The 22,227-nt window shown below is 40.2% G+C and overlaps 1 protein-coding gene across 1 annotated transcript; it reads left to right on the top strand.

Annotated features, from left to right (window-relative positions):
- Window positions 1-1,525: 1,525 nt before the first annotated feature.
- On the top strand, window positions 1,526-20,525 carry GGCT (gamma-glutamylcyclotransferase). Its single transcript, XM_003406924.4, has 4 exons — window positions 1,526-1,856; window positions 9,228-9,373; window positions 10,347-10,482; window positions 19,945-20,525. Exons 1-4 carry the CDS (start codon window positions 1,716-1,718, stop codon window positions 20,095-20,097), a joined length of 576 nt encoding a protein of 191 aa, XP_003406972.1. The 5' UTR covers window positions 1,526-1,715; the 3' UTR covers window positions 20,098-20,525.
- The last annotated feature ends 1,702 nt before the right edge of the window (window positions 20,526-22,227 follow it).

Genomic DNA, 22,227 nt, shown 5'->3' with positions numbered 1-22,227 from the left:
CAGCCTGAGACCAGAAGAACTAGATGGTGCCCGGCTACCACCCTGACTGCCCTGACAGGGAACACAACAGAGAACCCCTGAGGGAGCAGAAGAGCAGTGGGATGCAGACCCCAAATTCTCATAAAAAGACCAGACTTAATGGTCTGACTGAGACTAGAAGGGCCCTGGTGGTCATGGCTCCCAGTCCTTCTGTTGGCCCAGGACAGGAACCATTCCCAAAGCCAATTCTTCGGACAGGGATTAGACTGGACAATGGGACGGAGAAGGATGCTGGTGACGTGTGAGGTTCTTGGATGAGGTGGACACTTGAGACTATGTTGGCATCTCCTGCCTGGAGGGGAGATGAGAGGGCAGAGGGGGTTAGAAGCTGGTGAAATGGACAGGAAAAGAGAGAGTGGAGGGAGGGAGCGAGGTGTCTCATTAGGAGGAGAGCAATTGGGAGTGTGTAGCAAGGTGTACATAAGTTTTTGTGTGAGAGACTGACTTGATTTGTAAACTTTCACTTAAAGCACATACACACACACAAAATCATTTCAAAGTGCTAAAAAGGAAAGATGTCACTTTGAGGACTAAGGTATGGCTGACTCAAGCCATGGTGTTTTCAATTGCCTCAGATGTACGCAAAAGAAGAGCAATGAATAAGGAAGACCAATGAAGCAATGACCCCTTTCAATTACGGTGTTGGCAAAGAATATTGAACTTCCAGAAGAATGAACACAATCTGTCCTGAAAGTATAGTCTGAATGTTCCCTAGAAGCAAGGATGGCGAGACTTCTGTCACTTATTTTGAACTTGTAATCAGGAGGGCCCAGTTCCTGCGGAAGGACATCATACTTGGTAAAGTAGAAGGTCAGCAAAAAAGAGGAAGACCTGCAAGAAGACAGACTCACACGGTGGCTGCAACAATGGTCTGAAGCATAACATCCATTGTGAGGATGACCCAGGACCGGCAGTGTTTCATTCTGTTGTATATAGGGTTGCTAAGAGCCGGCACCGACTTGAAGGCACCTAACAACATAATATTTCCATTAGGGAAGGCATTTAGAGGAGCTTCTCCAGGAAAGGAAGGGTGCTCGGAAAAGCTGAGGGAGATGGACAGGGCTGGGGGTGCGGGAACCAGCCGGTAGGTGAAGACACCCGTCCGAACTAACTCCTTAAACAGGGTGGACGGGACGGAGCGACCTCCGGGGTCGTGGAAATGTCGCGGAAGTGGCCAGGGTTGGTGCTTCGCCTCAGATCTGGCCAGAGATCCCTAAGTCAAACGAGAGAAAACCCGGTTCTGAACCTCGCAACACGACCCTCAGGCTGAGCCCACAAAACCAGCTCACAGCTGTTCCGGCGCTGGCGCCCTCCCTGCAGCGACCGCTAGTGCCCGCCCACCAGCCAATTAGAGGAAACCACGAGCAAGGGGGCGGTACAATGGAGGATCGTGTCCAATGAGGAACCAGCCTGAGTCGTTTCCGGAAGGCGTAGTTCAAAGTCCGAGTGGAGGGCGGAGAGGAGGCGGGTGGGACTTGGCCAATCAAGGGGTGCAGCTTACGTCTGCTGAGTGTAGCAGCCAATACTCGCTTCCCGACATGCCTAGCTAATGGTAACCGCTTTTTGCCAGGCTTAGCGTAGCTGTGAGACTTCTGGGTCAGGGACCCAAAGCGCTTTTGCCAGCTCCTCACACCTCTGCTTTCGACTCCTGGGGCCGTGCAAGCGTCTGGTGGGACATGGCGAACTCGGACTGCGGAGTCTGCGGAGAGCATGAGGAGGCCAGTTTTCTATACTTCGCCTACGGCAGCAACCTGCTGACAGAGAGGATCCACCTCCAAAACCCCTCGGCCACGTTCTGCTGCGTGGCCCGCCTGCAGGTCAGTGCGCTTCCACCCGCCCTCCGGGGACGTTGTGCCCCTTTCACAGACAAAACAAAAACTAAACCCGTTGCTGTCAGGTCGGTTCTGACTCATAGCGGCCCTTACGGAAGCAGATCGCCAGGTGTTTCTCTCGCGGAGCCGCTGGGTGAGTTCAAACCACCGACCTTTCCTTTAGCAGAGCGCTTAACCACTGGCTACTAGGGCTCATGTTTACAAACGAATGAGCCAGAATTCAGAGAAGGCGCTTTACCAGGGCCACTCTTCCGCAGAAGTGGGCCAGTAATCCAGTTGTTCTTTCTTTTTTAAAAATTTTTATTTTTTTTGTTGTTGAGAATATACACAGTAGAACATTCACTGTTTCAACAGTTTCTACGCGAGCAATTCAGTGACATTGATTACATTCTTCAGGTTGTGTAACCATTCTCACACTCCTTTTCCGAATTGTTCCTCCAACATTAACATAAACTCACTGCTCCCTAAGTTTCCTATCTAATCTTCCACCAGTTCTTGATAAGAGTACATCAGGGTCCCCTTGGGCAAATTGATCTCCATTTCCTTTCAAGAGGCTACGTTGAACTTATATACTCAGCTGTGCTACCCCAGCAACTGTGCTCTATCAGGTTGCTATGAGCTTCCTCCTCCTAATGTGTACACATTCTGTACATATGTTTAACGTTATGACAGATTTGACCTTCTCTCTCTTGTCCACTAGTTGATGGGCATCCTCACAGTTGGTACCTCTGACAAGCCTTCTCTTACCCAAGTCGAGGAATTTATTGCCTTCTGTTCTGTACATACCTTTATTACAGGACTTGTCACTAGTCACCCAGGTTATACCCCACGCTAGGACTAGTTATTGATTGCTGGATCCAATAGACAGATTTCATTTCTGGTCTCATTTTACCTCTCATTAGCTGCTATCTCACCTTCTCACCTATCACTTGTAAAAATCTGTTTTGTTCTCTTTTGCTCCCAGTCTGGGAGGTCCTGAAAGCTGGAGTCATGTTTTATTCATAGTAATCACCGAGCTCAGTTAGTGGAGTGACTGAGTGAACGTAACCATCCTCAGTAAATCATTGCTGTACAGTAAGTAAGTTCCATTCATTCATTTAGCACTTGCGTAGAGATACAAAGATGACTGAGTAAAGTTACTGCTTTGAGGAACTTCCAGTCTGTAGGAGAGAGATGCAAACAAATTATGTGCAGATTTTTTGATAGTGTTGAACTAGACAAAGATGGTCTTTATACTTGTCAGTGTTTTTAGTTACAAACAGCAGAACCTGGCTGATTTAAGCAGAAATAGAATGTGCTGAAAGACTGTTGGAGAGTTCACAGAATTACCAGGAAGGCAGGAGCTGACCAAACAGGCAGGCACAAAGAGAGGCGCAGGAACTGTAATACAGCTGGCATCACACGGCAGAACCAGCCCAGCGAGCCACTGCTGGGCTTGGATATTGCGTCATGCAGCACCAGCACCGCCTGCACTGGCGCCTGCCCGCAAGTCCCCGAAACCCAGATGTGGCCACCACCACCAGGGTGGAGTCTCGACTGTCCTTTTGGCGCTAGCTTCTAATTCAGAGCCCCAAGTGGGTGTCTCATTGGCTAAATCTCAGCCATGTGCCCATGCCCTGGCTGCAAGTGAAGATGGGAGAACCACCTTCCGGTCTTTGGAGCTTCTAAAATGAGAGGTGGGCGTTGACACTCCATAACTCCTACACTCATAAGGTGAGGAATCCCCCAAATGTAGACAGGGAGTTCAGATGCTTACAGTCTGGAGTGAGGAGGAGGGGAGAAGAGATACCACACAAGTGATTATTCAGTGACAGGTATGGTCAGTCCCTAAAAGGAGACCTGAAAAGTGCTATGAGAACGTATGAATGGGGGACCTGACCTAAACAGGATGCTTAGAAAATGTGACTTTTAAGCCACGACTTGAATGATTGGGGGTGGGGGGCAAACAAAACAAAGGGAACAACATGTGCAAAGGACCTGAAGAAGGAAGAAGCTAGATCTTCCAGCCAGTGTGGCTGCAGTGTAGTGAGGGGATGTGGCCAAGGGAGACTCTAATTTTAACTCTAGACTCACTGCAGAAGTTAAGAAAATAAAAGATTAGATTTACATCTTTGAAAGCACATTCTGGTTGCTATGGAGAATGAATTGGAAAGGAGGGGGGGTCAAGGGTTGATGTGGGGAGCCCAGTTAGGATGCTCTTGAAGTAGTCCACACCAGAGATAATGGCATCTGAACTGGGGGAAGTCAGGGTTTGAGACAGTTTTAGGAGATAACGTTGTTAAGGCTTGGAGGTTGAGGGAGGGAGAGGAGGTATCAAGGATATCAAGATATCAGAGATAACAGGGGTTTTGTTACAACATGATGGGTGATGGTAATGTTTACTGAGAGAAGAGGAGAATCAGGTTTGGGAGGGAAAATCAGAAGTTCAGTTTGAAATACTGGGCTTGAGATGGCTTGCAAGACATCCAAGCAATTAGAAAGATATTATTACTTAGTAAGTACTTACTATGTGTTAGGTCTATTCTAAGCACTTTTGAAGCTCAGAAGAGAGATCTAGGCTGGATTTAAAGACGATCCGAGTATTAGACGGTGTTTGAAGCCGTTGGAGGGGATGAGATTGTCTTAGGCAAATTGCTGAATGAATAGAGAAATCGCCTGGACTGAGCCCTGAGAAACCCTAATATTTAAAGGCCAGGTAGTGGAGGAGGAATTGGCAAAGGGAATCGAGGAGATCAAGGACCAGCTTGAAAGTCAGGAAGGAGGCAGATCAGGAGAGTGTGGTTAACTATGTCAGAAGCTGTGGAGAAGTAGAGGAAGACAAGAAATGGAAATTGTCTACTGGATTTAGCAATCGACAACCAATCCCCAGTGTGGATTGTAACTATTATCACATCTACTGATGTCCTGTTAGGGGTACTTGCTCTTAGAAAAAATTCATTATTCCAACTGAAGGTGCTGGTCACTTGAGCCAACCTTTTTTTCTGCAATGTCTGACAAGATTCTGAGAAAAATAAAGGTGACAGGGATAAGATATAAATCTGTAAGGGGCCTTAGGTTATTGTCTAGTCCAGCGTTTATCTTATTACTGAGGAAACAGCTCTGGAAAGATGGAATGAAATTTTCCTAGACCAAACAAGCCAAGTAAATTTTTTAATCTTCCCAGGAGCCTATCCCCTGATTGCACACTTCTATGAGAAAAGAAGCTAAACTAGAAATGTGGCTCCATTACTTATTATTTGTGAGACCTTAGGCAAGTTGCTTGATCTTTCTAAGGCAGTTTTTGGCTGTAAAATGGGTATAATAAAGTTGTTGTCAGGATAAAATGAAATAGTCTAAAAGATAATGGTGATGGTTGTACAACATGATGTATGTAATCAACTTTACTGAATTATACATGTAAAAACTGGTGAATTGGCAGATGTTTTGTTATGTATATTTTAACCACAATAAAAAATATTAAAAAAAAAATATGGCCTATGTAAAGCTCACAACAGAGTGAATGTTGTTAGGTGCCGTGGAATGGGTTTCTACCCCGAGCCACCCTGTGTACAAAAGAATGAAACACTGCCTGGCTCTGTGCCGTCCTCACAATTGTTGCTATGTTTGAGCCCATTGTTGCAGCCACTGTGTCAATCCATCTCTTTTTCGCTGGCCCTCTACTTTACCAAGCATGATGCCTTTCTCTAGGGACTGGGCCCTCCTGATAACATGTCCAAAGTACATTAGCCAGAGTCTCACCATCCTCCTTTCTAAGGAGCATTCTGATTATACTTCTTCCAGTCCATGGTGTATTCAATATTCTTTGCCAACACCATAATTCAAAGGCATCAATTCTTCTTTGGTCTTTCTTACTCATTGTCCAGCTTTCCTATATATATGAGGTGATTGAAAATACCATGGCTTAAGCTTTTTTTTTAGTTAGGTGCATCTTAGTCCTCAAAGTGACATCTTTGCTTTTTAACACTTTAAAGTGGTCTTTTGCAGCAGATTTACCCAATGTGATGTGTCTTTTGATTTCTTGACTGCCACTTCCATGGGCATTGACTGTGGATCCAAGTAAAATGAAATCTCTAACAACTTCAATATTTTCTCCATTTATCCTGATGTTGCTTATTGGTCCAGTTGTGAGGATTTTAGTTTTCTTGATGTTGAAGTGTAATCTGTACTAAAGGCAATATTTTCTCCGTTTATCATGATGTTGCTTATTGATCCAGTTGGAGGATTTTTGTTTTCTTTATGTTGAAGTGTAATCCATACTAAAGGCTGTAATCTTTGATCTTCATCAGTAAGTGCTTCAAGTCCTCTTCACTTTTAGCAAGCAAGGTTGTGTCATCTGCATAATGCAGGTTGTTAAGGGGTCTTCCTCCAATCCCAATGCCACGTTATTCTTCATACAGTCCAGCTTCTTGGATTATTTGCTCAGCATACAGATTAAATAAATATGGTGAGAGGATACAACCCTGACACACACCTTTGCTGATTTTAAACCACCAAGTATCCCCTTGTTCTGTTCCAACGACAACCTCTTGGTCTATTTAAAGGTTCCACACGAGCACAATTAAGTGTTCTGGAATTCCCATTCTTCGCGATGTTATCCATAATTTGTTATGTCTATACAGTTGAATGCCTTCGCATAGTCAGTAAAACACAGGTAAACATCTTTCTGGTATTCCTTGCTTTTGATCAAGATCCATCTGACATCAGCAACGATATCCCTTATTCCACGTCCTCTATTAATCTGTCTTCGATTTCTGGAAATTCCTTGTCAATGTACTGTTGTAACTGTTTTTGAATGATCTTAGCAACATTTTACTTATGTGTGATATTAATGATATTATTCGATAGTTTCCACATTCTGTTGGATCACCTTTCTTTAGAATGGGCACGGATAGGGATCACTTCCAGTCTGTTGGCCAGGTAGCTGGCTCCCAGATTTCTTGGCATAGATGAGTGAGCACCTCCAGTGCTGCATTGTTTTGTTGAAACATCTTAATTGGTATTCCATCAGTTCCTGGAGCCTTGCTTTTCACAAATGCCTCCAGTGCAGCTTGGACTTCTTCCTTCAATACCGTTGGTTCTTCATCCTGTGCTACCTCCTGACACTGTTGAACATCAACCAGTTCTTTTTGGTAGAGTGACTATGTATTCCTTCCATTTTCTTTTGATGCTTCCTGTGTTGTTCAGTGTTTTTCTCATAGAATCCTTCAATATTATAAATCAAGGCCTGAATTTTTTTCTTTAGTTCTTTTAGCTTGAGAAATGCTGAGCGTGCCTTCCCTCTTGGTGTTCTAATTCCAGGTGTTTGCACATTTCGTTATACTTTACTTTGTCCTCTCAAGCTGCCCTTTGAAATCTTCCATTCAGCTCTTTACTTCATCATTTCTTATACTCATTTTAGCTACTCTAAGTTCAAGAGCAAGTTTCAGAGTCTCTTCTGACATCCATTTTGGTTTTTTTTTTTCCCTGCTTTTTTAATGACCTTTTGCCTTCTTCATGTATGATGTCCTTGATGTCATCCACGATTCGTCTGGTCTTCAGTCATTAGTGTTTAATGTGTCAAATCTATTCTTGTGATGGCTCTAAGTTCAGGTGGGGTATACTCAAGGTCATACTTAGGCTGTCGTGGACTTGTTCTAATTTTCTGTAGCTTCAGCTTGAACTTTCATATGAGCAATTGATGGTCTGTTCCACAGCCAGTACCTGGCCTTGTTCTGACAGATGATATTGAGCTTTTCCATCATCTCTTTCCACAAATGTAGTAGATTTGATTTCTGTGTAGTCCATCTGGTGAGGTCCACATGTATAGTCACCATTTATGTTGTTGAAAAAAGGTATTTTCAATGAATAAGTCGTTGGACTTGCAAAATTCATGCAATCTCTGGTGCCGTTTCTATTACCATGGCCATATTTTCCAACTACCAATCCTTCTTTGTTTCTAACTTTCTCATTCCAATCACCAGTAATTATCAATGCATCTTGTTGCGTGTTTGATCAATTTCAGACTGGAAAAGTTGGTAAAAATATTCAGTTTTTTCATCTTTGGCCTTAGTGGCTGCTTAATAAATTTGAATAATAGTTGTTTTCACTCGTCTTCCTTGTAGGTATATGGACATTATCCTGCCATTGACAGTGTTGTACTTCAGGGTAGATCTTGAAATGTTCTTTTTGACAATGAATGTGACACCGTTCCTCTTGAATTTGTCGTTCCTGGCATAGTAGACCATATAATTGTCCAATTCAAAATGGCCACTTCCAGTCCAATTCTGCTCCCTAATACCTAGGATATCGATTATCAAGTGTTCCATTTCATTTTTGACAACTTTCAATTTTCCTGGATTTCATACTCTGTACATTCCACATTCCAGTTATTAATGTATGTTTGCTCCTGTTTCTTCTCATTTTGAGTCGTGCCACATCAGCAAATGAAGGTCCTGAAAGCTTGATTCCATTCACATATTTAAGGTCAATTCCACTTTTAGGAGGCAGCTCTTCCCCAGTCATATTTTGGGTGACTTCCAACCTGAGGGGGTTATCTTTCGGCACTATATCAGACAGTGTTCTGCTGCTATCCATAAGGTTTTCAGTGCCCAATTCTTTGGAAGTAGACTGCCAGGTCCTTCTTCCTAGTCTGTCTTAATCTAGAAGCTACGCTAAAACCTGTCTACCATGGATAACCTCGCTGGTTTTTGGAATATCAATGGCATAGCTTCCAGCATCACAGCAACACACAAACCACTACAGTAGGACAAACTGACAAAAGGTGGACCACAGTGCATACTACCCAGTAATTTATCAGTAAGTGGTACCTCTGGTTATGATTATTATAGAAATGCTAGTAATTTATGAATATTAGATGAGTGTTCTTAAGTGTGTGAATCATCCTCAAATGCCAGTTCCCTTATGGCAAATATGGTAGTATATGATGGTAAAAAAAAAAAAAAAAGTAGAGCAGATATTATAATTACCCCCTTGTAGCCATTACCCAGCTTCAGCAATTATGTTCACTACAATTGCCTCTAATCAAAAATATTTGTGTATGTGAGTGGACTGGAAAATAATTTGTGAAAATGAAAACAATTGTGTTAAGGCTCTGGGATTATTCTATCTTTTCCCCTTAAATCTTTTGTTTATATTAAGATACGGTACATGTTCAGAATACATTTCATTTTTAAAGAAAAATATGAAAAAAAAATTGTCCTTGAGATCTGGGTCATTGTCTGTTTCCCTTTGTATTTCCCACAGCTTCTTACACATAGAAAGCACTCAGAGTTTATTGAATGTTTTAATTGCATGGAGGTCAAGATAAAATTAGAATTTGAATGGATATTGACTGTATCATTCTGGTTTTCTTTCTAGGATTTTAAGCTTGACTTTGGCAACCCCCAAGGCAAACAAAGTCCTACTTGGCATGGAGGTATAGCTACCATTTTTCAAAGTCCTGGAGATGAAGTGTGGGGAGTAATATGGAAAGTGAACAAAAGCAATTTAAGTTCTCTGGATAAGTAGGTGACTTCTAATTTAAGTTAAATAATTACTATTTCAGAAAGATTATATGCAAGAGTATATGTATACGTATTGGTTTTTCAAAACAGTATACTGTAGACATATTCTTTACACTTTACAGTTGACATAAAAAAGTATCATAACGGTATAAAATCTCTGACTGAGATTTGAGGGCATGTTTGTGATTTCTTCTGTAAACAGTGGAAGCCCTTATTTTTCATTCTGTTTATTTATCTTTTATAAAAATCTCTTTTTGTAGTTTCATATTGTGAAAAGGCATGAAGAATTTTGCAATTGTTACATAGTTTATTGATCCCAAGAGGAGCTGTTCAGTTTTTGAGCCAGTTTTTAAAAAATAATTCTTTAAGATGGCAGTTGGATCAGTAAACAAGTAGTGATAATTAAAACAACAACAACAGCAACAATATTGAAATGTTTGGATACTTTTTATGACTAGAACTCTCTTGAGTTGGGTGGCCGAGCATTTAATACAAAGAAAATGACCGAGAAAAAGTAGGACATGTGAAGAGCAGATTCTCTAGCCTGCTTCGTACTTTCCCTCACTTACCAACAAGAATGACCCATCTTCTCTTCTTTTCTCTGGGTGGGTATCTTATCTCATTTTCTGTGAGAACACATAGTCCATTTTTTGTAGTGTAGAAAGCAATGGTTAAGGGGTATAAAGATTGAAATAACTACATTGAAGCATGTTTTCAGGCAGGATAAATGTAGATTTGTTAGAAGTATACCAGGTAATACTAGTATTACTAAGTCTCAGGATTTCTAATTCAAATGATAAGTTTACCTTTGATGTGGTAGTATTAAAAATGTATTATGTCCCAGAATGCATAGGGAACAACTACTTCTATACATAGTTTTCAATTCTGTACCCCAACTTAACTAAAAGACCTTACCCAGTAAACTAAATTGAGTAAATCAACTCTGGTTAAAATTTGGCTGTTCTGGTTTCAGGCAAGAAGGGGTTAGCAGTGGAATGTATGTTCCAATAGAAGTTAAAGTTTACACTCAAGAAAAAAAAGAAATAACCTGTCGAAGTTATCAGATGAAAAACTACGTGAGTGCACCCCCATCACCACAGTATAAAATGGTGAGCTGCTTACAAAGATTTCTGTTTAATTGTCACTGCGGAGATAAACTAAAAATTGTTTTGTTTTTTAAAAGGCTATGTGTTTTAAAGTCTACAACTGATTTTCATGAATATGTTTTTCAATGCAAAAATGAGTTATTTACCTAAATTGTAAATTCAAAAATATTGTACAGACTTATGTGTAATAATAGAACTCTGTTTCTAAAACTTTGTTTATTAAAAAGGAAAAAAGAGTGGGGCCAAGATAGTAGAGTAGTTAGATACTTCCTGTGGCCCCTCTTACAACAAAGACCAAAAAAAAACAAGTGGATCAATTATATATGACAATCTAAGAGCCTTGAACATCAAATACAAAGTTGAAGAGTTGGACTGAGTGGCAAGGGGAGGGAGAGACAGTTCAGAAGCAGCAAGGATTTGCCAAACTTGACCTGGCTGGCAGTCTGCAGGGTGGATTGGCTGGCACATGCTGGCTGAGGTAAGTAGGGGCACTCAGGATGTGTTTTCCACATCCGGAGAAACCAAGTGGTGTAGCGTCTGTGCAAGCCTATAGAACCAGGGGAAAGCGATGCTGAATCTGCAAAAGTTAAGTTCAAGTGTCTAACCTACCACGTGGGATCAAAAAAAAAAAAAAAAAAAAACCCCTTCTCTCCTCTGGGAAGTATCACTCTCCCATTTACCTGCCACCTCCCTGCCCTGCTGCGGTCCTGGTCCAGCTTTGGTGATTGCCATGACCCCTGGGCCAGAAGTGGGACCCATCGTGTGCCCCAGCCATTCTCCTGGTTTTGGAGAGGGAACAAATTAACAAACAGGGAAGAATAATCTGCCAGCTTCCCTAAGCTGAGAACTCAAGGCAGGCACAGCCCTTTGCCTAGGCACAAGCATAAGGGGTCCACAGACTTCGAATGTCTTCCGCCACTGCCTAGACCTTCGTTAGCCCATTTCAACAGCATAGGCTGTAATTAGCGCAGTACAAAAGGGTATATACCTGAAGTCTGTTTTCAATTGCAACAGCTAAGGGGGAGTGGCAGATTTGTGACATTTGACACTGTCCTGCCCATTAAGCAGGGTCCTTACTTACCCACATCAGAGGCCTGAAGACTAGTGGCTCCATCCATTCCACCTAGCCACCCGTGACAGAGGTTCGAGAATAAATGGTGCCTCCCAGTCCTTATAGCCAATGTTATTGGGTGCCCAAAGTCTGGCTGCAAAACCCACCCACTGGTGTGCTCGAGGGAATAGGGACATGCCTTCCACCCAGGTACTCAGGGGCAGCCATCAGCGCCCTACCTTGCTCAGTATATAACCCCTACTGCATCCAGATACCTGTGCCTGCTCCAATCACCCCTATGTAGCCCTGCCTGTCTAGGACTGTAGGTGAGAGCCTGTACCACACATTCTGTGACTGATGACCTGGACACCTGAGCTGAATCCACACAAGAAAAGTAAATGGACTCCTGGGCTGACATGCCTGGTAGTGGTCTAACTACCTGGTGACAGGAAGTGAGACCTTCCAAGATGCCAATAATCAAAGTAGCTCACATGACCGGCCTATTTAGGCATATCAAAACAAAACAAGAACCTAGGACACAGTAAGCAAACATAAAATAAATAAATATAATAGTTTATTGATGGCTTGGAGACAACAGTCAATATCAGATCACATAAAGATGGCTTTAGCAAGTGACCAAAACAAAGAACCAAAAAACCTCCCGGAGGAAGATAAGACCTTGGAATTACCAGAGGTAGAATTAAAAAAATGAATATACAGAGCTCTTCAAGAGCTCAGGAAAGAGATCAGGCAAAATGCAGAACAAGCCAAGGAACACATGGAGGAAGCAACAGGGGAACTAAAGAAGTTTATATAAGAGCATATTGACAAATTTAACAGGCTGCAAGAAGCCATAGAGAGACAGCAAACAGAAATCCAAAAGATTAACAATACAATTTCAGAATTAGACAAATGAATAGAAAGTCATAGGAGCAGAATTGAGGCAATGGATGTCAGAATTAGTGAAACTGAAGATAAAGCACATGACACCAATTTATTTGAGGAAAAATCAGATAAAAGAATTTAAAAAAATGAAGAAATGCTAAGAATTATGTGCAACTCTATCAAGAAAAATAACATACAAGTGATTGAAGTACCAGAAGGAGGGGATAACAGAAAATACAGAGAGAATTGTTGGAAGATTTGTTGACAGAAAACTTCCCTGATATCATCAAAGACGAGAAGATATCTAGCCAAGAAGCTCATTGAACCCTATGCAGGGCAGATTCCAAAAGGAAGTCACCAAGACGTATTATAATCAAAGTTGCCAAGACCAAAGATAAAGAGAGAATTTTAAGAGTGGCTTGGGATAAACAAAAAGTCATCTACAAAGGAGAGTGCATAAGACTGAGCTCTGACTACTCGGCAGAAACCATGGAGGCTGCCATACATAAAGCCTTGAAGGAAAAAAAATTGCCAGCCAAAAATTATATATTCAGCAAAACTGCCTCTCAAATATTATGGCGAAATTAAGGCATTTCCAGATAAACAGAAACAAAAAAAACAGAAGTTAAAGGAAATTTGTAAAAACCAAACCAAAACTACAAGAAGTACTAAACGGAGTCCTCCAGATAGAAAATTAATAACATCAGATAACAACCCAAGACTAGAACACAGGACAGAACAATCAAATATCAACCCAGATAGGGAAGTCACAAAAATAAATCAAAGCTAAAACACTGAAAATAGGGAAAAAGAGACATCAATATATAAAAGATGACAACATTAAAACAAAAATGTGGGACTAAATAACATGGTCATAGATACTTCATATGGAGAAGTCAAGGCGATACCAAGAAATAAAAGATTGATTTGAACTTAGAAAAATAGAGGTAAATATTAAGGTAAGTACAAAGAAGACTTAACAATCCTACACATCAAAATAAAAAACAGGGAAAACATAAAGACTCAGCAGATACAAAAGCAACAATGAAAAAGATGAAAAGAAAATGCATAAAGAAAAATGACTCACCACAGAAAATTAAGTGGAGCAAAGAAACTGTCAACAACATACAGAAAAATACATCAAAATGACAGCACTAAACTCATACCTATCAATAATTACGCTGAATCTAAATGGACTAAACACACCAATAAAGAGACAGAGTGGCAGAACAGGTAATAAAAACATGATCTGTCTATATACTGCCTACAAGAGACACACCTTAGACTCAAAGACATTAACAAACAAGTCAAAGAATGGAAAAAATATATATCAAACTGTACTCAAAAAAGAGCAGGAATGACAATATTAATCTCTGACAAAATAGACTTTAAAGTAAAATCCACAACAAAGGCTAAGGAAGGTCACTATATAATGACTAAAGGGTCAGTACACCAGGAGAACATAACTGTAATAATTATTTACCTACCCAGTGACAGGGCTCCAAAGTACATAAAACAAACTCTAACAGCATTGAAAAGAGAAATAGACAGCTCCACAATAATAGTAGGAGACTTCAACACAGCACTTTTGGTGAAGGACAGAACATCCAGAAAGAAGCACAATAAAGACACAAGATCTAAATGCCCCAATCACCCAACTTGATCTCACAGACATATACAGAACATTCCACCCAACAGCAGCCAAGTATACACTCTTTTCCAACACACATGGAACATTCTCCAGAGTAGACCACATATTAGGCCACAATGCAATCCTTAGCAGAATTCCAAAATATTGAAATATCACAAAGCACCTTTTCTGACCTTAAAGCCATAAAAGTAGAGATCAATAACGGAAAAAGCAAATACATGGAAACTGAACAACAGCTTGCTCAAAAATCGCTGGGTTATAGAAAAAATCAAGGACGGAATAAAGAAATTCACAGAATCAAATGAGAATGAAAACATCCTACCAGAACCTTTGGGACACAGCAAAGGCAGTGCTCAGAAGTCAATTTATAGCAATAAACGCACACATTCAAAAAGAAGAAGGAGCAGAAATCAAAACATTAATTCTACAGCTCGAACAAATACAGAGCAGCAAAAGAAGCCCACAGGCGTCAGAAGAAGGGAAATAAAAATTAGAGCAGAAAAAATGAAATCAAGAATAGAAAAACAATTGAAAGAGTTAACAAGACCAAAAGCTAGTTCTTTGAAAAGATCAACAAAATCGATAAACCATTGGCCATACTGACAAAAGAAAAACAGGAGAGGAAGAAAATAACCGGAATAAGAAATGAGATGGGCAATATTACAACAGATCCAGGTGAAATTAAAAGAATTGTATCAGATTACTGTGAAAAATTGTACTCGTAACAAATTTGAAAGCCTAGAAGAAATGGATGAATTTCTAGAAACACACTACCTACCTAAACTAATACAAACTGAGGTAGACCAACTAAATAAACCTATAGCAAAAGGAGAGATTGAAGAGGTAATTAAAAAACTCTCAACAACAAAAAAAAAGCCAGGGCCCTGACGGCTTCACTGGAGAATTCTGCCAAACTTTTGGAGAAGAGTTAACACCACTACTACTAAAGGTATTTCAGAGCATAGAAGAGGATGAATACTCCCAAACTCATTCTGTGAAGCCAGCATAACCTTGATACCAAAACCAGTTGAAGACACCACAAGAAAAGAAAATTACAGACCAGTATCTCTCATGAAAATAAACCCAAAAATCCTCAACAAAATTCTAGCCAATAGAATTCAACAACATATCAAAAAAATAATTCATCATGATCAAGTGAGATTCATACCAGGTATGCAGGGATGGTTCAACATTAGAAAAACAATTAATGTAGTCCATCACATAAATAAACCAAAGACGCACATGATATTATGAATTGCAGAAAAGGCATTTGACAAAGTTCAACACTGATTCATGGTAAAAACTCTCAGCAAAATAGGAATAGAAGGGAAATTGCTCAACATAATAAAGGGCATTTATACAAAGCCAACAGCCAGCATCATTCTAAATGGAGAGAGTCTGAAAGCATTTCCCTTGAGAATAGGAGCCGGTCAAGGATGGCCTTTATCGCCACTCTTATTCAACATCGTGCTGGAGGTCCTAGCCAGAGCAATAAGGCAAGAAAAATAAAGGGCATCCAAATTGATAAGGAAGAAGTAAAAGTATTCCTATTTGCAGATGATATGATCTTATATACAGAAAGTCCCAAAGAATTCACAAGAAAACTACTGGAACTAGTAGAAGGTTTCAGCACATATCAGGATACAAGATAAACATACAAAAATCAGCTGGATTCCTCTATACCAACAAAGGGAACGTTGAAGAGGAAATCACCAAATCAATAACAAGAAAATAAAATATTTAGGAATAAATCTAACCAGAGACATAAAAGACCTATACAAAGAAAACTAGAAGACACCACTGCAAGAAACCAGGAGATCTACGTAAGTGAAAAAGCATACCTTGCTTATGGATAGGAAGACTCAATAGTGTGAAAATGTCAGTTCTACCCAAAGTGATCTACTGATACAATGCAATACCAATCCAAATTCCAACAATATTTTTTAATGAGATGGAGAAACAAATCACTAACTTAATATGGAACAGGAAGAGACCTCAGATAAGTAAAGCATTACTGAAAAAGAACAAAGTGGGAGGCCTTACACTACCTGATTTTATAACCTATTATACCACCGCAGTAGTCAAAACAGCCTGTTACAAAAACAGGTAGATACACCGGTGGAACAGAATTGAGAATCCAAACGTAAGTTCATCCACCTATGAGCAGCCGGTATCTGACAAGGGCCCAAAGTCCATTAAATGGGGAAAAGACAGTCTCTTAACAAATGGTGCTGCATAACTGGATATCCATCTTCAGAAAAATGAAACAAGACCCATACCTCACACCATGCACAAAAACTAACTAAAAATGGATCTAAGTAAAGATCATGGAAGAAAAAATGGAGACAATACTAGCAGCCCTAATATGTTGCATAAACAGAATACAAAACATAACTAATAAAGCACAAACATCAGACAAGAAACTAGATAACGGAGAGCACCTAAAAATCAAATTCTTATGCTCATCAAAAGACTACACTAAAGAAATTTTGGCTACAACATATCTGATCAGGGTCTAATCTTTAAAATCTGTAAGATACTGCAAAACCTCAACAACAAAAAGACAAATAACCCAATTAAAAAATGGGCAAAGGATATAAACAGGCACTTCACCGAAGCAGACGTTCAGGCAGCTAACAGATAACAGGAGGAAATGCTTGTGATCATTGGCCATTAGAGAAATGCAAATCAAAACTACAATGAGATACCATCTCACCCTAGGAAGGCTGGCATTAATTCAAAAAACACAAAATAATAAATTTAGAAATGAAAGTATTATGTGATCCAGCAAGCCCATTCCTTGGAATATATCCTAGAGAAATAAGAGCTGTCACATGAATAGATACATGCACATCCATGTTCATTGCAGCACTGTTTGCAATAGCAAAAGATGGAAACAACCTAGGTGCCCATCAACAGATGAATGGATAAACAAATTACGGTATATACATACAATGGAATAGTATGCAACGATAAAAAAAAAATGCCAAATCCACAAAACATCTCACAACATGGATGAATCTGGAAGGCATTATGCTGACTGAAATTAGTCAGTTGCAAAAGGACAAACATTGTATGAGACCACTATTATAAGAACTCAAGAAAAGGGTTAAACACAGAAGAAAACATTCTTTGATGGCTATAACTGTGGCAAGGGAGGGAAAGGGGAATTCACTAACTAGATAGTAGAGAAGAATTATCTTAGGTGAAGGGAAGGACAACACACAATACAGGGGAAGTCGGCACAACTGGACTAAACCAAAGGCTAAGAAGTTTCCTGAACACAACCAACACTTCGAGGGACAGAGTAGCAGAGGCGGGGGCCTGGGGACCATCATTTTGGGGGACATCTAGGACAATTGGCATAATTAAGAAATGTTCTGTGTCCCATTTTGGTGAGTGGCATCTGGGGTCTTAAAAGCTTTGCAAACAGCCATCTAAGATACATCAATTGGTTCCAACCCACCTGGAGCAAAGAATGAAGAACACCAAAGACCCAAAGAAAATATTAGCCCAAGAAACAAAAGGACCACATAAACCAAAGACTCCATCAGCCTGAGACCAGAAGAACTAGGTGGTGCCCAGTTACCACCAATGGCCACCCTGACAGGAAACACAGCAGAGAATCCCTGATGGAGCAGGAGAAAAGTGTGGTGCAGAACTCAAATTCACGTAAAAAGATCAGACTTAATGGTCTGACTAAGACTAGAAGAACCCCCGGAGACATGGCCCCCGGACTCCTGTTAACCCAGAACTAAAACCATTCCCGAAGCCTATTCTTCAGACAAAGATTAGACTGGAGTATATAAAACATAAAATAATACTCGTGAAAAGTGTGCTTCTTAGTTCAAGTAGATACACGAGACTAAATGGGCAGCTACTGTCCGGAGGTGGGATGAGAAGGCAGAAACGGGTAGGAGCGGGTTGAATGGACACAGGAAACTCGGGGTGGAAAGGGTGAGTGTGCTGTCACATTATAGGGATTGCAACTAGGGTCACATAACCATATGTGTATAATAAATTTTTACATGAGAAATTGGGCTGTAAACTTTCACCTAAAGCACAATAAAAATAAATAAATTTTTTTAAAAAAGCTTTTAAAAATTAGAAGGAAACTGTGAGTCATAATTCCATACATGTATTTTCTTTATATATATATAATATATAAAAAAAAATATATATATATATATATAATGGTAAAAATAATGTATTTTTTGAAAGTAGAAGAGAGCGTGTCTGAGTATATTTTAATAGGTGTATTATACACATACTTTTTTGTAATCTTTTTTTTTTTTCCTCCAGAAAACAGTATTTCATGAACACCAGGTTTTATTTTTATGGGGATGAAAATATTTTTCCTACTGTTGAAATTTTTTCCATCTCTAAATAGAGAAAGAAAAGTCCCAGCGCCTTTCAGAATTGGGCACAGGAAAAGGGTGTGGGATAGGGACCCCGGCACCCCTTTTCAGAAATCCAAACTCAGGGTCCTTGTTTTTAGCTGTAGTCAGGACATGGCACCTGGGATAGGTGGCCCAGTTCCCGGGCCTGATCTGGCATTTTCTACCTTGGGGCCTAAAGAAATTAACCTGGTGTGGCCCTTGGAAGCACCGCTGAACACAGCGGCCGCTCATTATTTCGCCTAATTCAGAGCAAGAGCAGATGCCAGTATTGAAACGGAAACTGCACCCTGCAAACTTAACAACCTTTTCGAAGAATGGTGTTTTTTCTTAAAAGTTCATGCAAATTCTATGCCGTAAGATACACACATACAGATGGATAGACAGACAGATACAGACACAGATTTTTTGGTGGTGGTGGCGGTGGACATATACACAGCAAAACACACATGCCTTCAACAGTTTTACATGTACAGTTCATTCTCACTATCTCTGCCCCTTTGTTTCACCATTATCATACTCTCCGTCCCTAAAAGTTCTCATCTGTGGTTTCTAGTTACTGTTGTCCTTTCAGTCTTTTATAGGTAATTCTCAAATAGAGCACAATGCTCAAGACAGACATTCTTTATTTATTGAGCTAAATTGTTATTTAGTTTAAAGATGACTTCATGGGACAGTTTCGGCTCATGGTTTAAAAGTTGTTTCCAGGCTGTAGATTCAGAGGTCCCTCCAGTCTCAATGTGTCCAGTAGGTCTCGTTTCTAATAAGAATTTAAAGTTCTTCAGTTTTCCTCCCTTTGATCAGGCAGGATTCATCTGTTGTTCCATAAAGATTATAGCCTTGAAAACGCTATGGGGCAGTTCCACTCTGTCTTATAGGGTCGCTATAAAAAATAAAAAGATCCATCTGTTGTTCAGTAATGGTAGCCAGGCACCATCCATTTCTTCTGGTCTCATGGCAAGGGAGTCAGTTCATGGAGGCAGTTAGACCTACAAACCATTTCCTTCTGCAATTCCTGAGTCTCCTTCTTCCTCTGTTGCTCTAAAAAAAACCAACCCCACTGCCGTCGAGTCGATTCTGACAGGACAGAGTAGAACTGCCCCATAGAGTTTCCAAGGAGCACCTGGCGGATTCAAACTGCTGACCTTTTGGTTAGCAGCCGTAGCACTTAACCACTACGCCACTAGAAACTTGTTGCTCTAGGCAATTAGAAACCATTATTGTGTCCATAAGATATATTTTTGTCCTAACATTCCACAGGAATACATCATGTGGCTTTAAAAACTCTATACATTCATGCTCATCGTGAGAAGGATGACTGTTATCTCTATTTTGTTCTATAATTGTTTGTTCTAGAGTTATTCTAAAGGTATCTGAAGGTTGATATTTCATGCTTTGATAATACATATAAAGCTGTGGTATGTTAAACTAAATTATGCTCCTAACTAAAAGGGTTTTTTGTTTGTTTTAACCATTTCTAGGTCATTTGCCTGGGTGCGAAAGAGAATGGTTTGCCACTGGAGTATCAAAAGAAATTAAAAGCAATAGAACTAAATGACTTCAAAGGAAAGCTCTCAGAAGAAATTGAAGATATGATCAAAAGGGGGAAACAGAAACTAAGCATTAGAACATAATAGGCTGTCTCCAAGGATAGCTATGTGGTACTATAAAGCATTTTTAATGTTTGGTAACAGGGATCTGGGGTATCTCCATGTTTAATATATTTTCAGTGGTGTTCTGAAGGGATGTCTCACTTGGGCGGTTCCTTGTTTTCAGACTATTAACAGAAACTGGCTTGGGAATTAGACAATTAAAGAAGGGGCCATGAGGCATTGGAGTACCTGACAAATGGATACGGGAACTTTTGCTCTGAACACTGAAAGCTGTTTTCTTGAATTGATTTTAAGTGTATTCTTGCTCTGTGGCAAAAGATAAATTTGTGGCCTGCTTAGTGGTGGTGCTGGTGGATTGCTCTGCTGTGTCTGGGATTCATAATCCAGCTTAATAAGAGCGTGAAAACTGCAGAGACGGACGGTAATAAAACAAAATTTGAAAGATGGTATACTCTTTTCAGAGGAATAAATATACTTGTGGTTGGACCTGGTTTCCCCATGAAAGTATTACGCTTCACTATGTTGTTAGAGAGACTCAAACCATCACACACAGTGAATCTGGTCTTGGCCATATATAGTCTGTACTAGTGGAGACAGACTCTGGAGCTGGACAGGCTGGGATCAGCTGTCAGTCCCGCCCCTTTCTAGCTATGAGTGACTTGGGTTACTTGACTCTCTGTGCCTCAGTTTCCTTGCTGGTACAGTGGGGATAATCAAAATACCTTTGTTTTAGGATTATTGTGAGAATTGAATGAGTATATATGTAATGAGCTTAGAACAGAGCCTGAACATAGTATGTATTAACAATCATTGTTCTCATTGAAAAATGAAGTTTGTGCAGGGTCAACCTTAGAACAAGATTTTAAAGTAGAAGAGTCAAGATTATAAAGGGAAAATGTTTTTTGGAAGCTTCGTGTCTAAAAAACATGCTCCTTAGCTTATCAAGAAATTGTGACCTTAAGTGAATTTACTGAGTAAGTGGAGGAACAAAGAGTCATGAATAAAGCAATACTGGCTATCAAAAAACCTCTTAGGTCTTTGTGGGAAATAGTGAGCTCCACCTTTGAAACAGGCTACTGGAAAGAGAGAGAAGTAGCTGCAGGAGCATAAAATAAAAGTTTGCCTTCTTCTCTTGGGAGAAAAATGATAAAGGTAGTTTTCAGGCAACGGCAGCAGTTCTGTAGTGAGGCTGTGCCATGGAATACAGGTTAGACCATGTTTTATAGCTGTCATACCTCACTATTTTCAAGCATACCCTCCAATTTTCTAGTTTTCTCCTAGTTCTCAACTCCTCGCTCCCAAGAAGACCGAGTTTGTCAGCCACTCAGAGCCCAGTTACGGTAATGTAGTGAGCAAAGCCCACATTTACAGTAGATACTCAGAATTGAGTCTTATTCTAATAATATATTTTACCTACTTAAAATAACAGCATGTTTCATTAAGGAATTCAAAGTGATAGCAATAAAAACCATGTCTGATCTTTTAACAAAAATCTGGTAATCCTAAGACTGTCCTTGGATACAAATGCCAATAATAGACCTGGAACTGGACTACTAATCCTGGAACACTCCTACTACAGGGTAGGAATGGTCCCCAGTTGGCAGCTCCCACGGTTCCCAGAAAAGGCAAATTAAAATTCTGTCTGGAAAAAGCAATCCTAATTTAGGTCCTCAGAATTTCTATATTATAAATAAAATGGTGCAGCATGAGGGAGAGGGAAAAAAAAAAAATGTAGACACCCAAGGCTTTCAGATATTGAAATGATAAAAAAATGGGCCAACAGACACATGAGGAAATGCTCACCATCTCTAGCCATTAGAGAAATCCAAATCAAAACCACAATGAGATGCCCTCTGACCCCAGCATTACTCTCATGAATCAATAAAACAGGAAATAACAAATGTTGGAGAGGCTGCAGGGAGATTGGAACTCTTTTTTTTTTTAATTTTTTATTGTGCTTTAAGTGAAAGTTTACAAATCAAGTCAGTCTCTTGTACAAAAATTTATATACGCTTTGCCATATATTCCTAATTGCTCTCCCCCTAATGAGACAGCACACGCCTTCCCTCTACTCTTTCAGTGTCCATTCGGCCAGCTTCTGACCCCCTCTGCCCTCTCATCTCCCGTCCAGACAGGAGATGCCAACGTAGT

The sequence above is a fragment of the Loxodonta africana genome, chromosome 8, assembly GCF_030014295.1.
Source record: "Loxodonta africana isolate mLoxAfr1 chromosome 8, mLoxAfr1.hap2, whole genome shotgun sequence".
Lineage (NCBI taxonomy): Eukaryota > Metazoa > Chordata > Mammalia > Proboscidea > Elephantidae > Loxodonta > Loxodonta africana.
This window is presented reverse-complemented; position numbering and strand designations above follow the sequence as displayed.

Coding starts and splice junctions, on each gene's coding strand:
- GGCT (XM_003406924.4), top strand. CDS start 1,716: ATGGCGAACTCGGACTGCGGAGTCTGCGGAGAGCATGAGGAGGCCAGT. Junction 9,374..10,346: donor AATTTAAGTTCTCTGGATAA/GTAGGTGACTTC, acceptor TTCTGGTTTCAG/GCAAGAAGGGGTTAGCAGTG. Junction 10,483..19,944: donor CATCACCACAGTATAAAATG/GTGAGCTGCTTA, acceptor AACCATTTCTAG/GTCATTTGCCTGGGTGCGAA.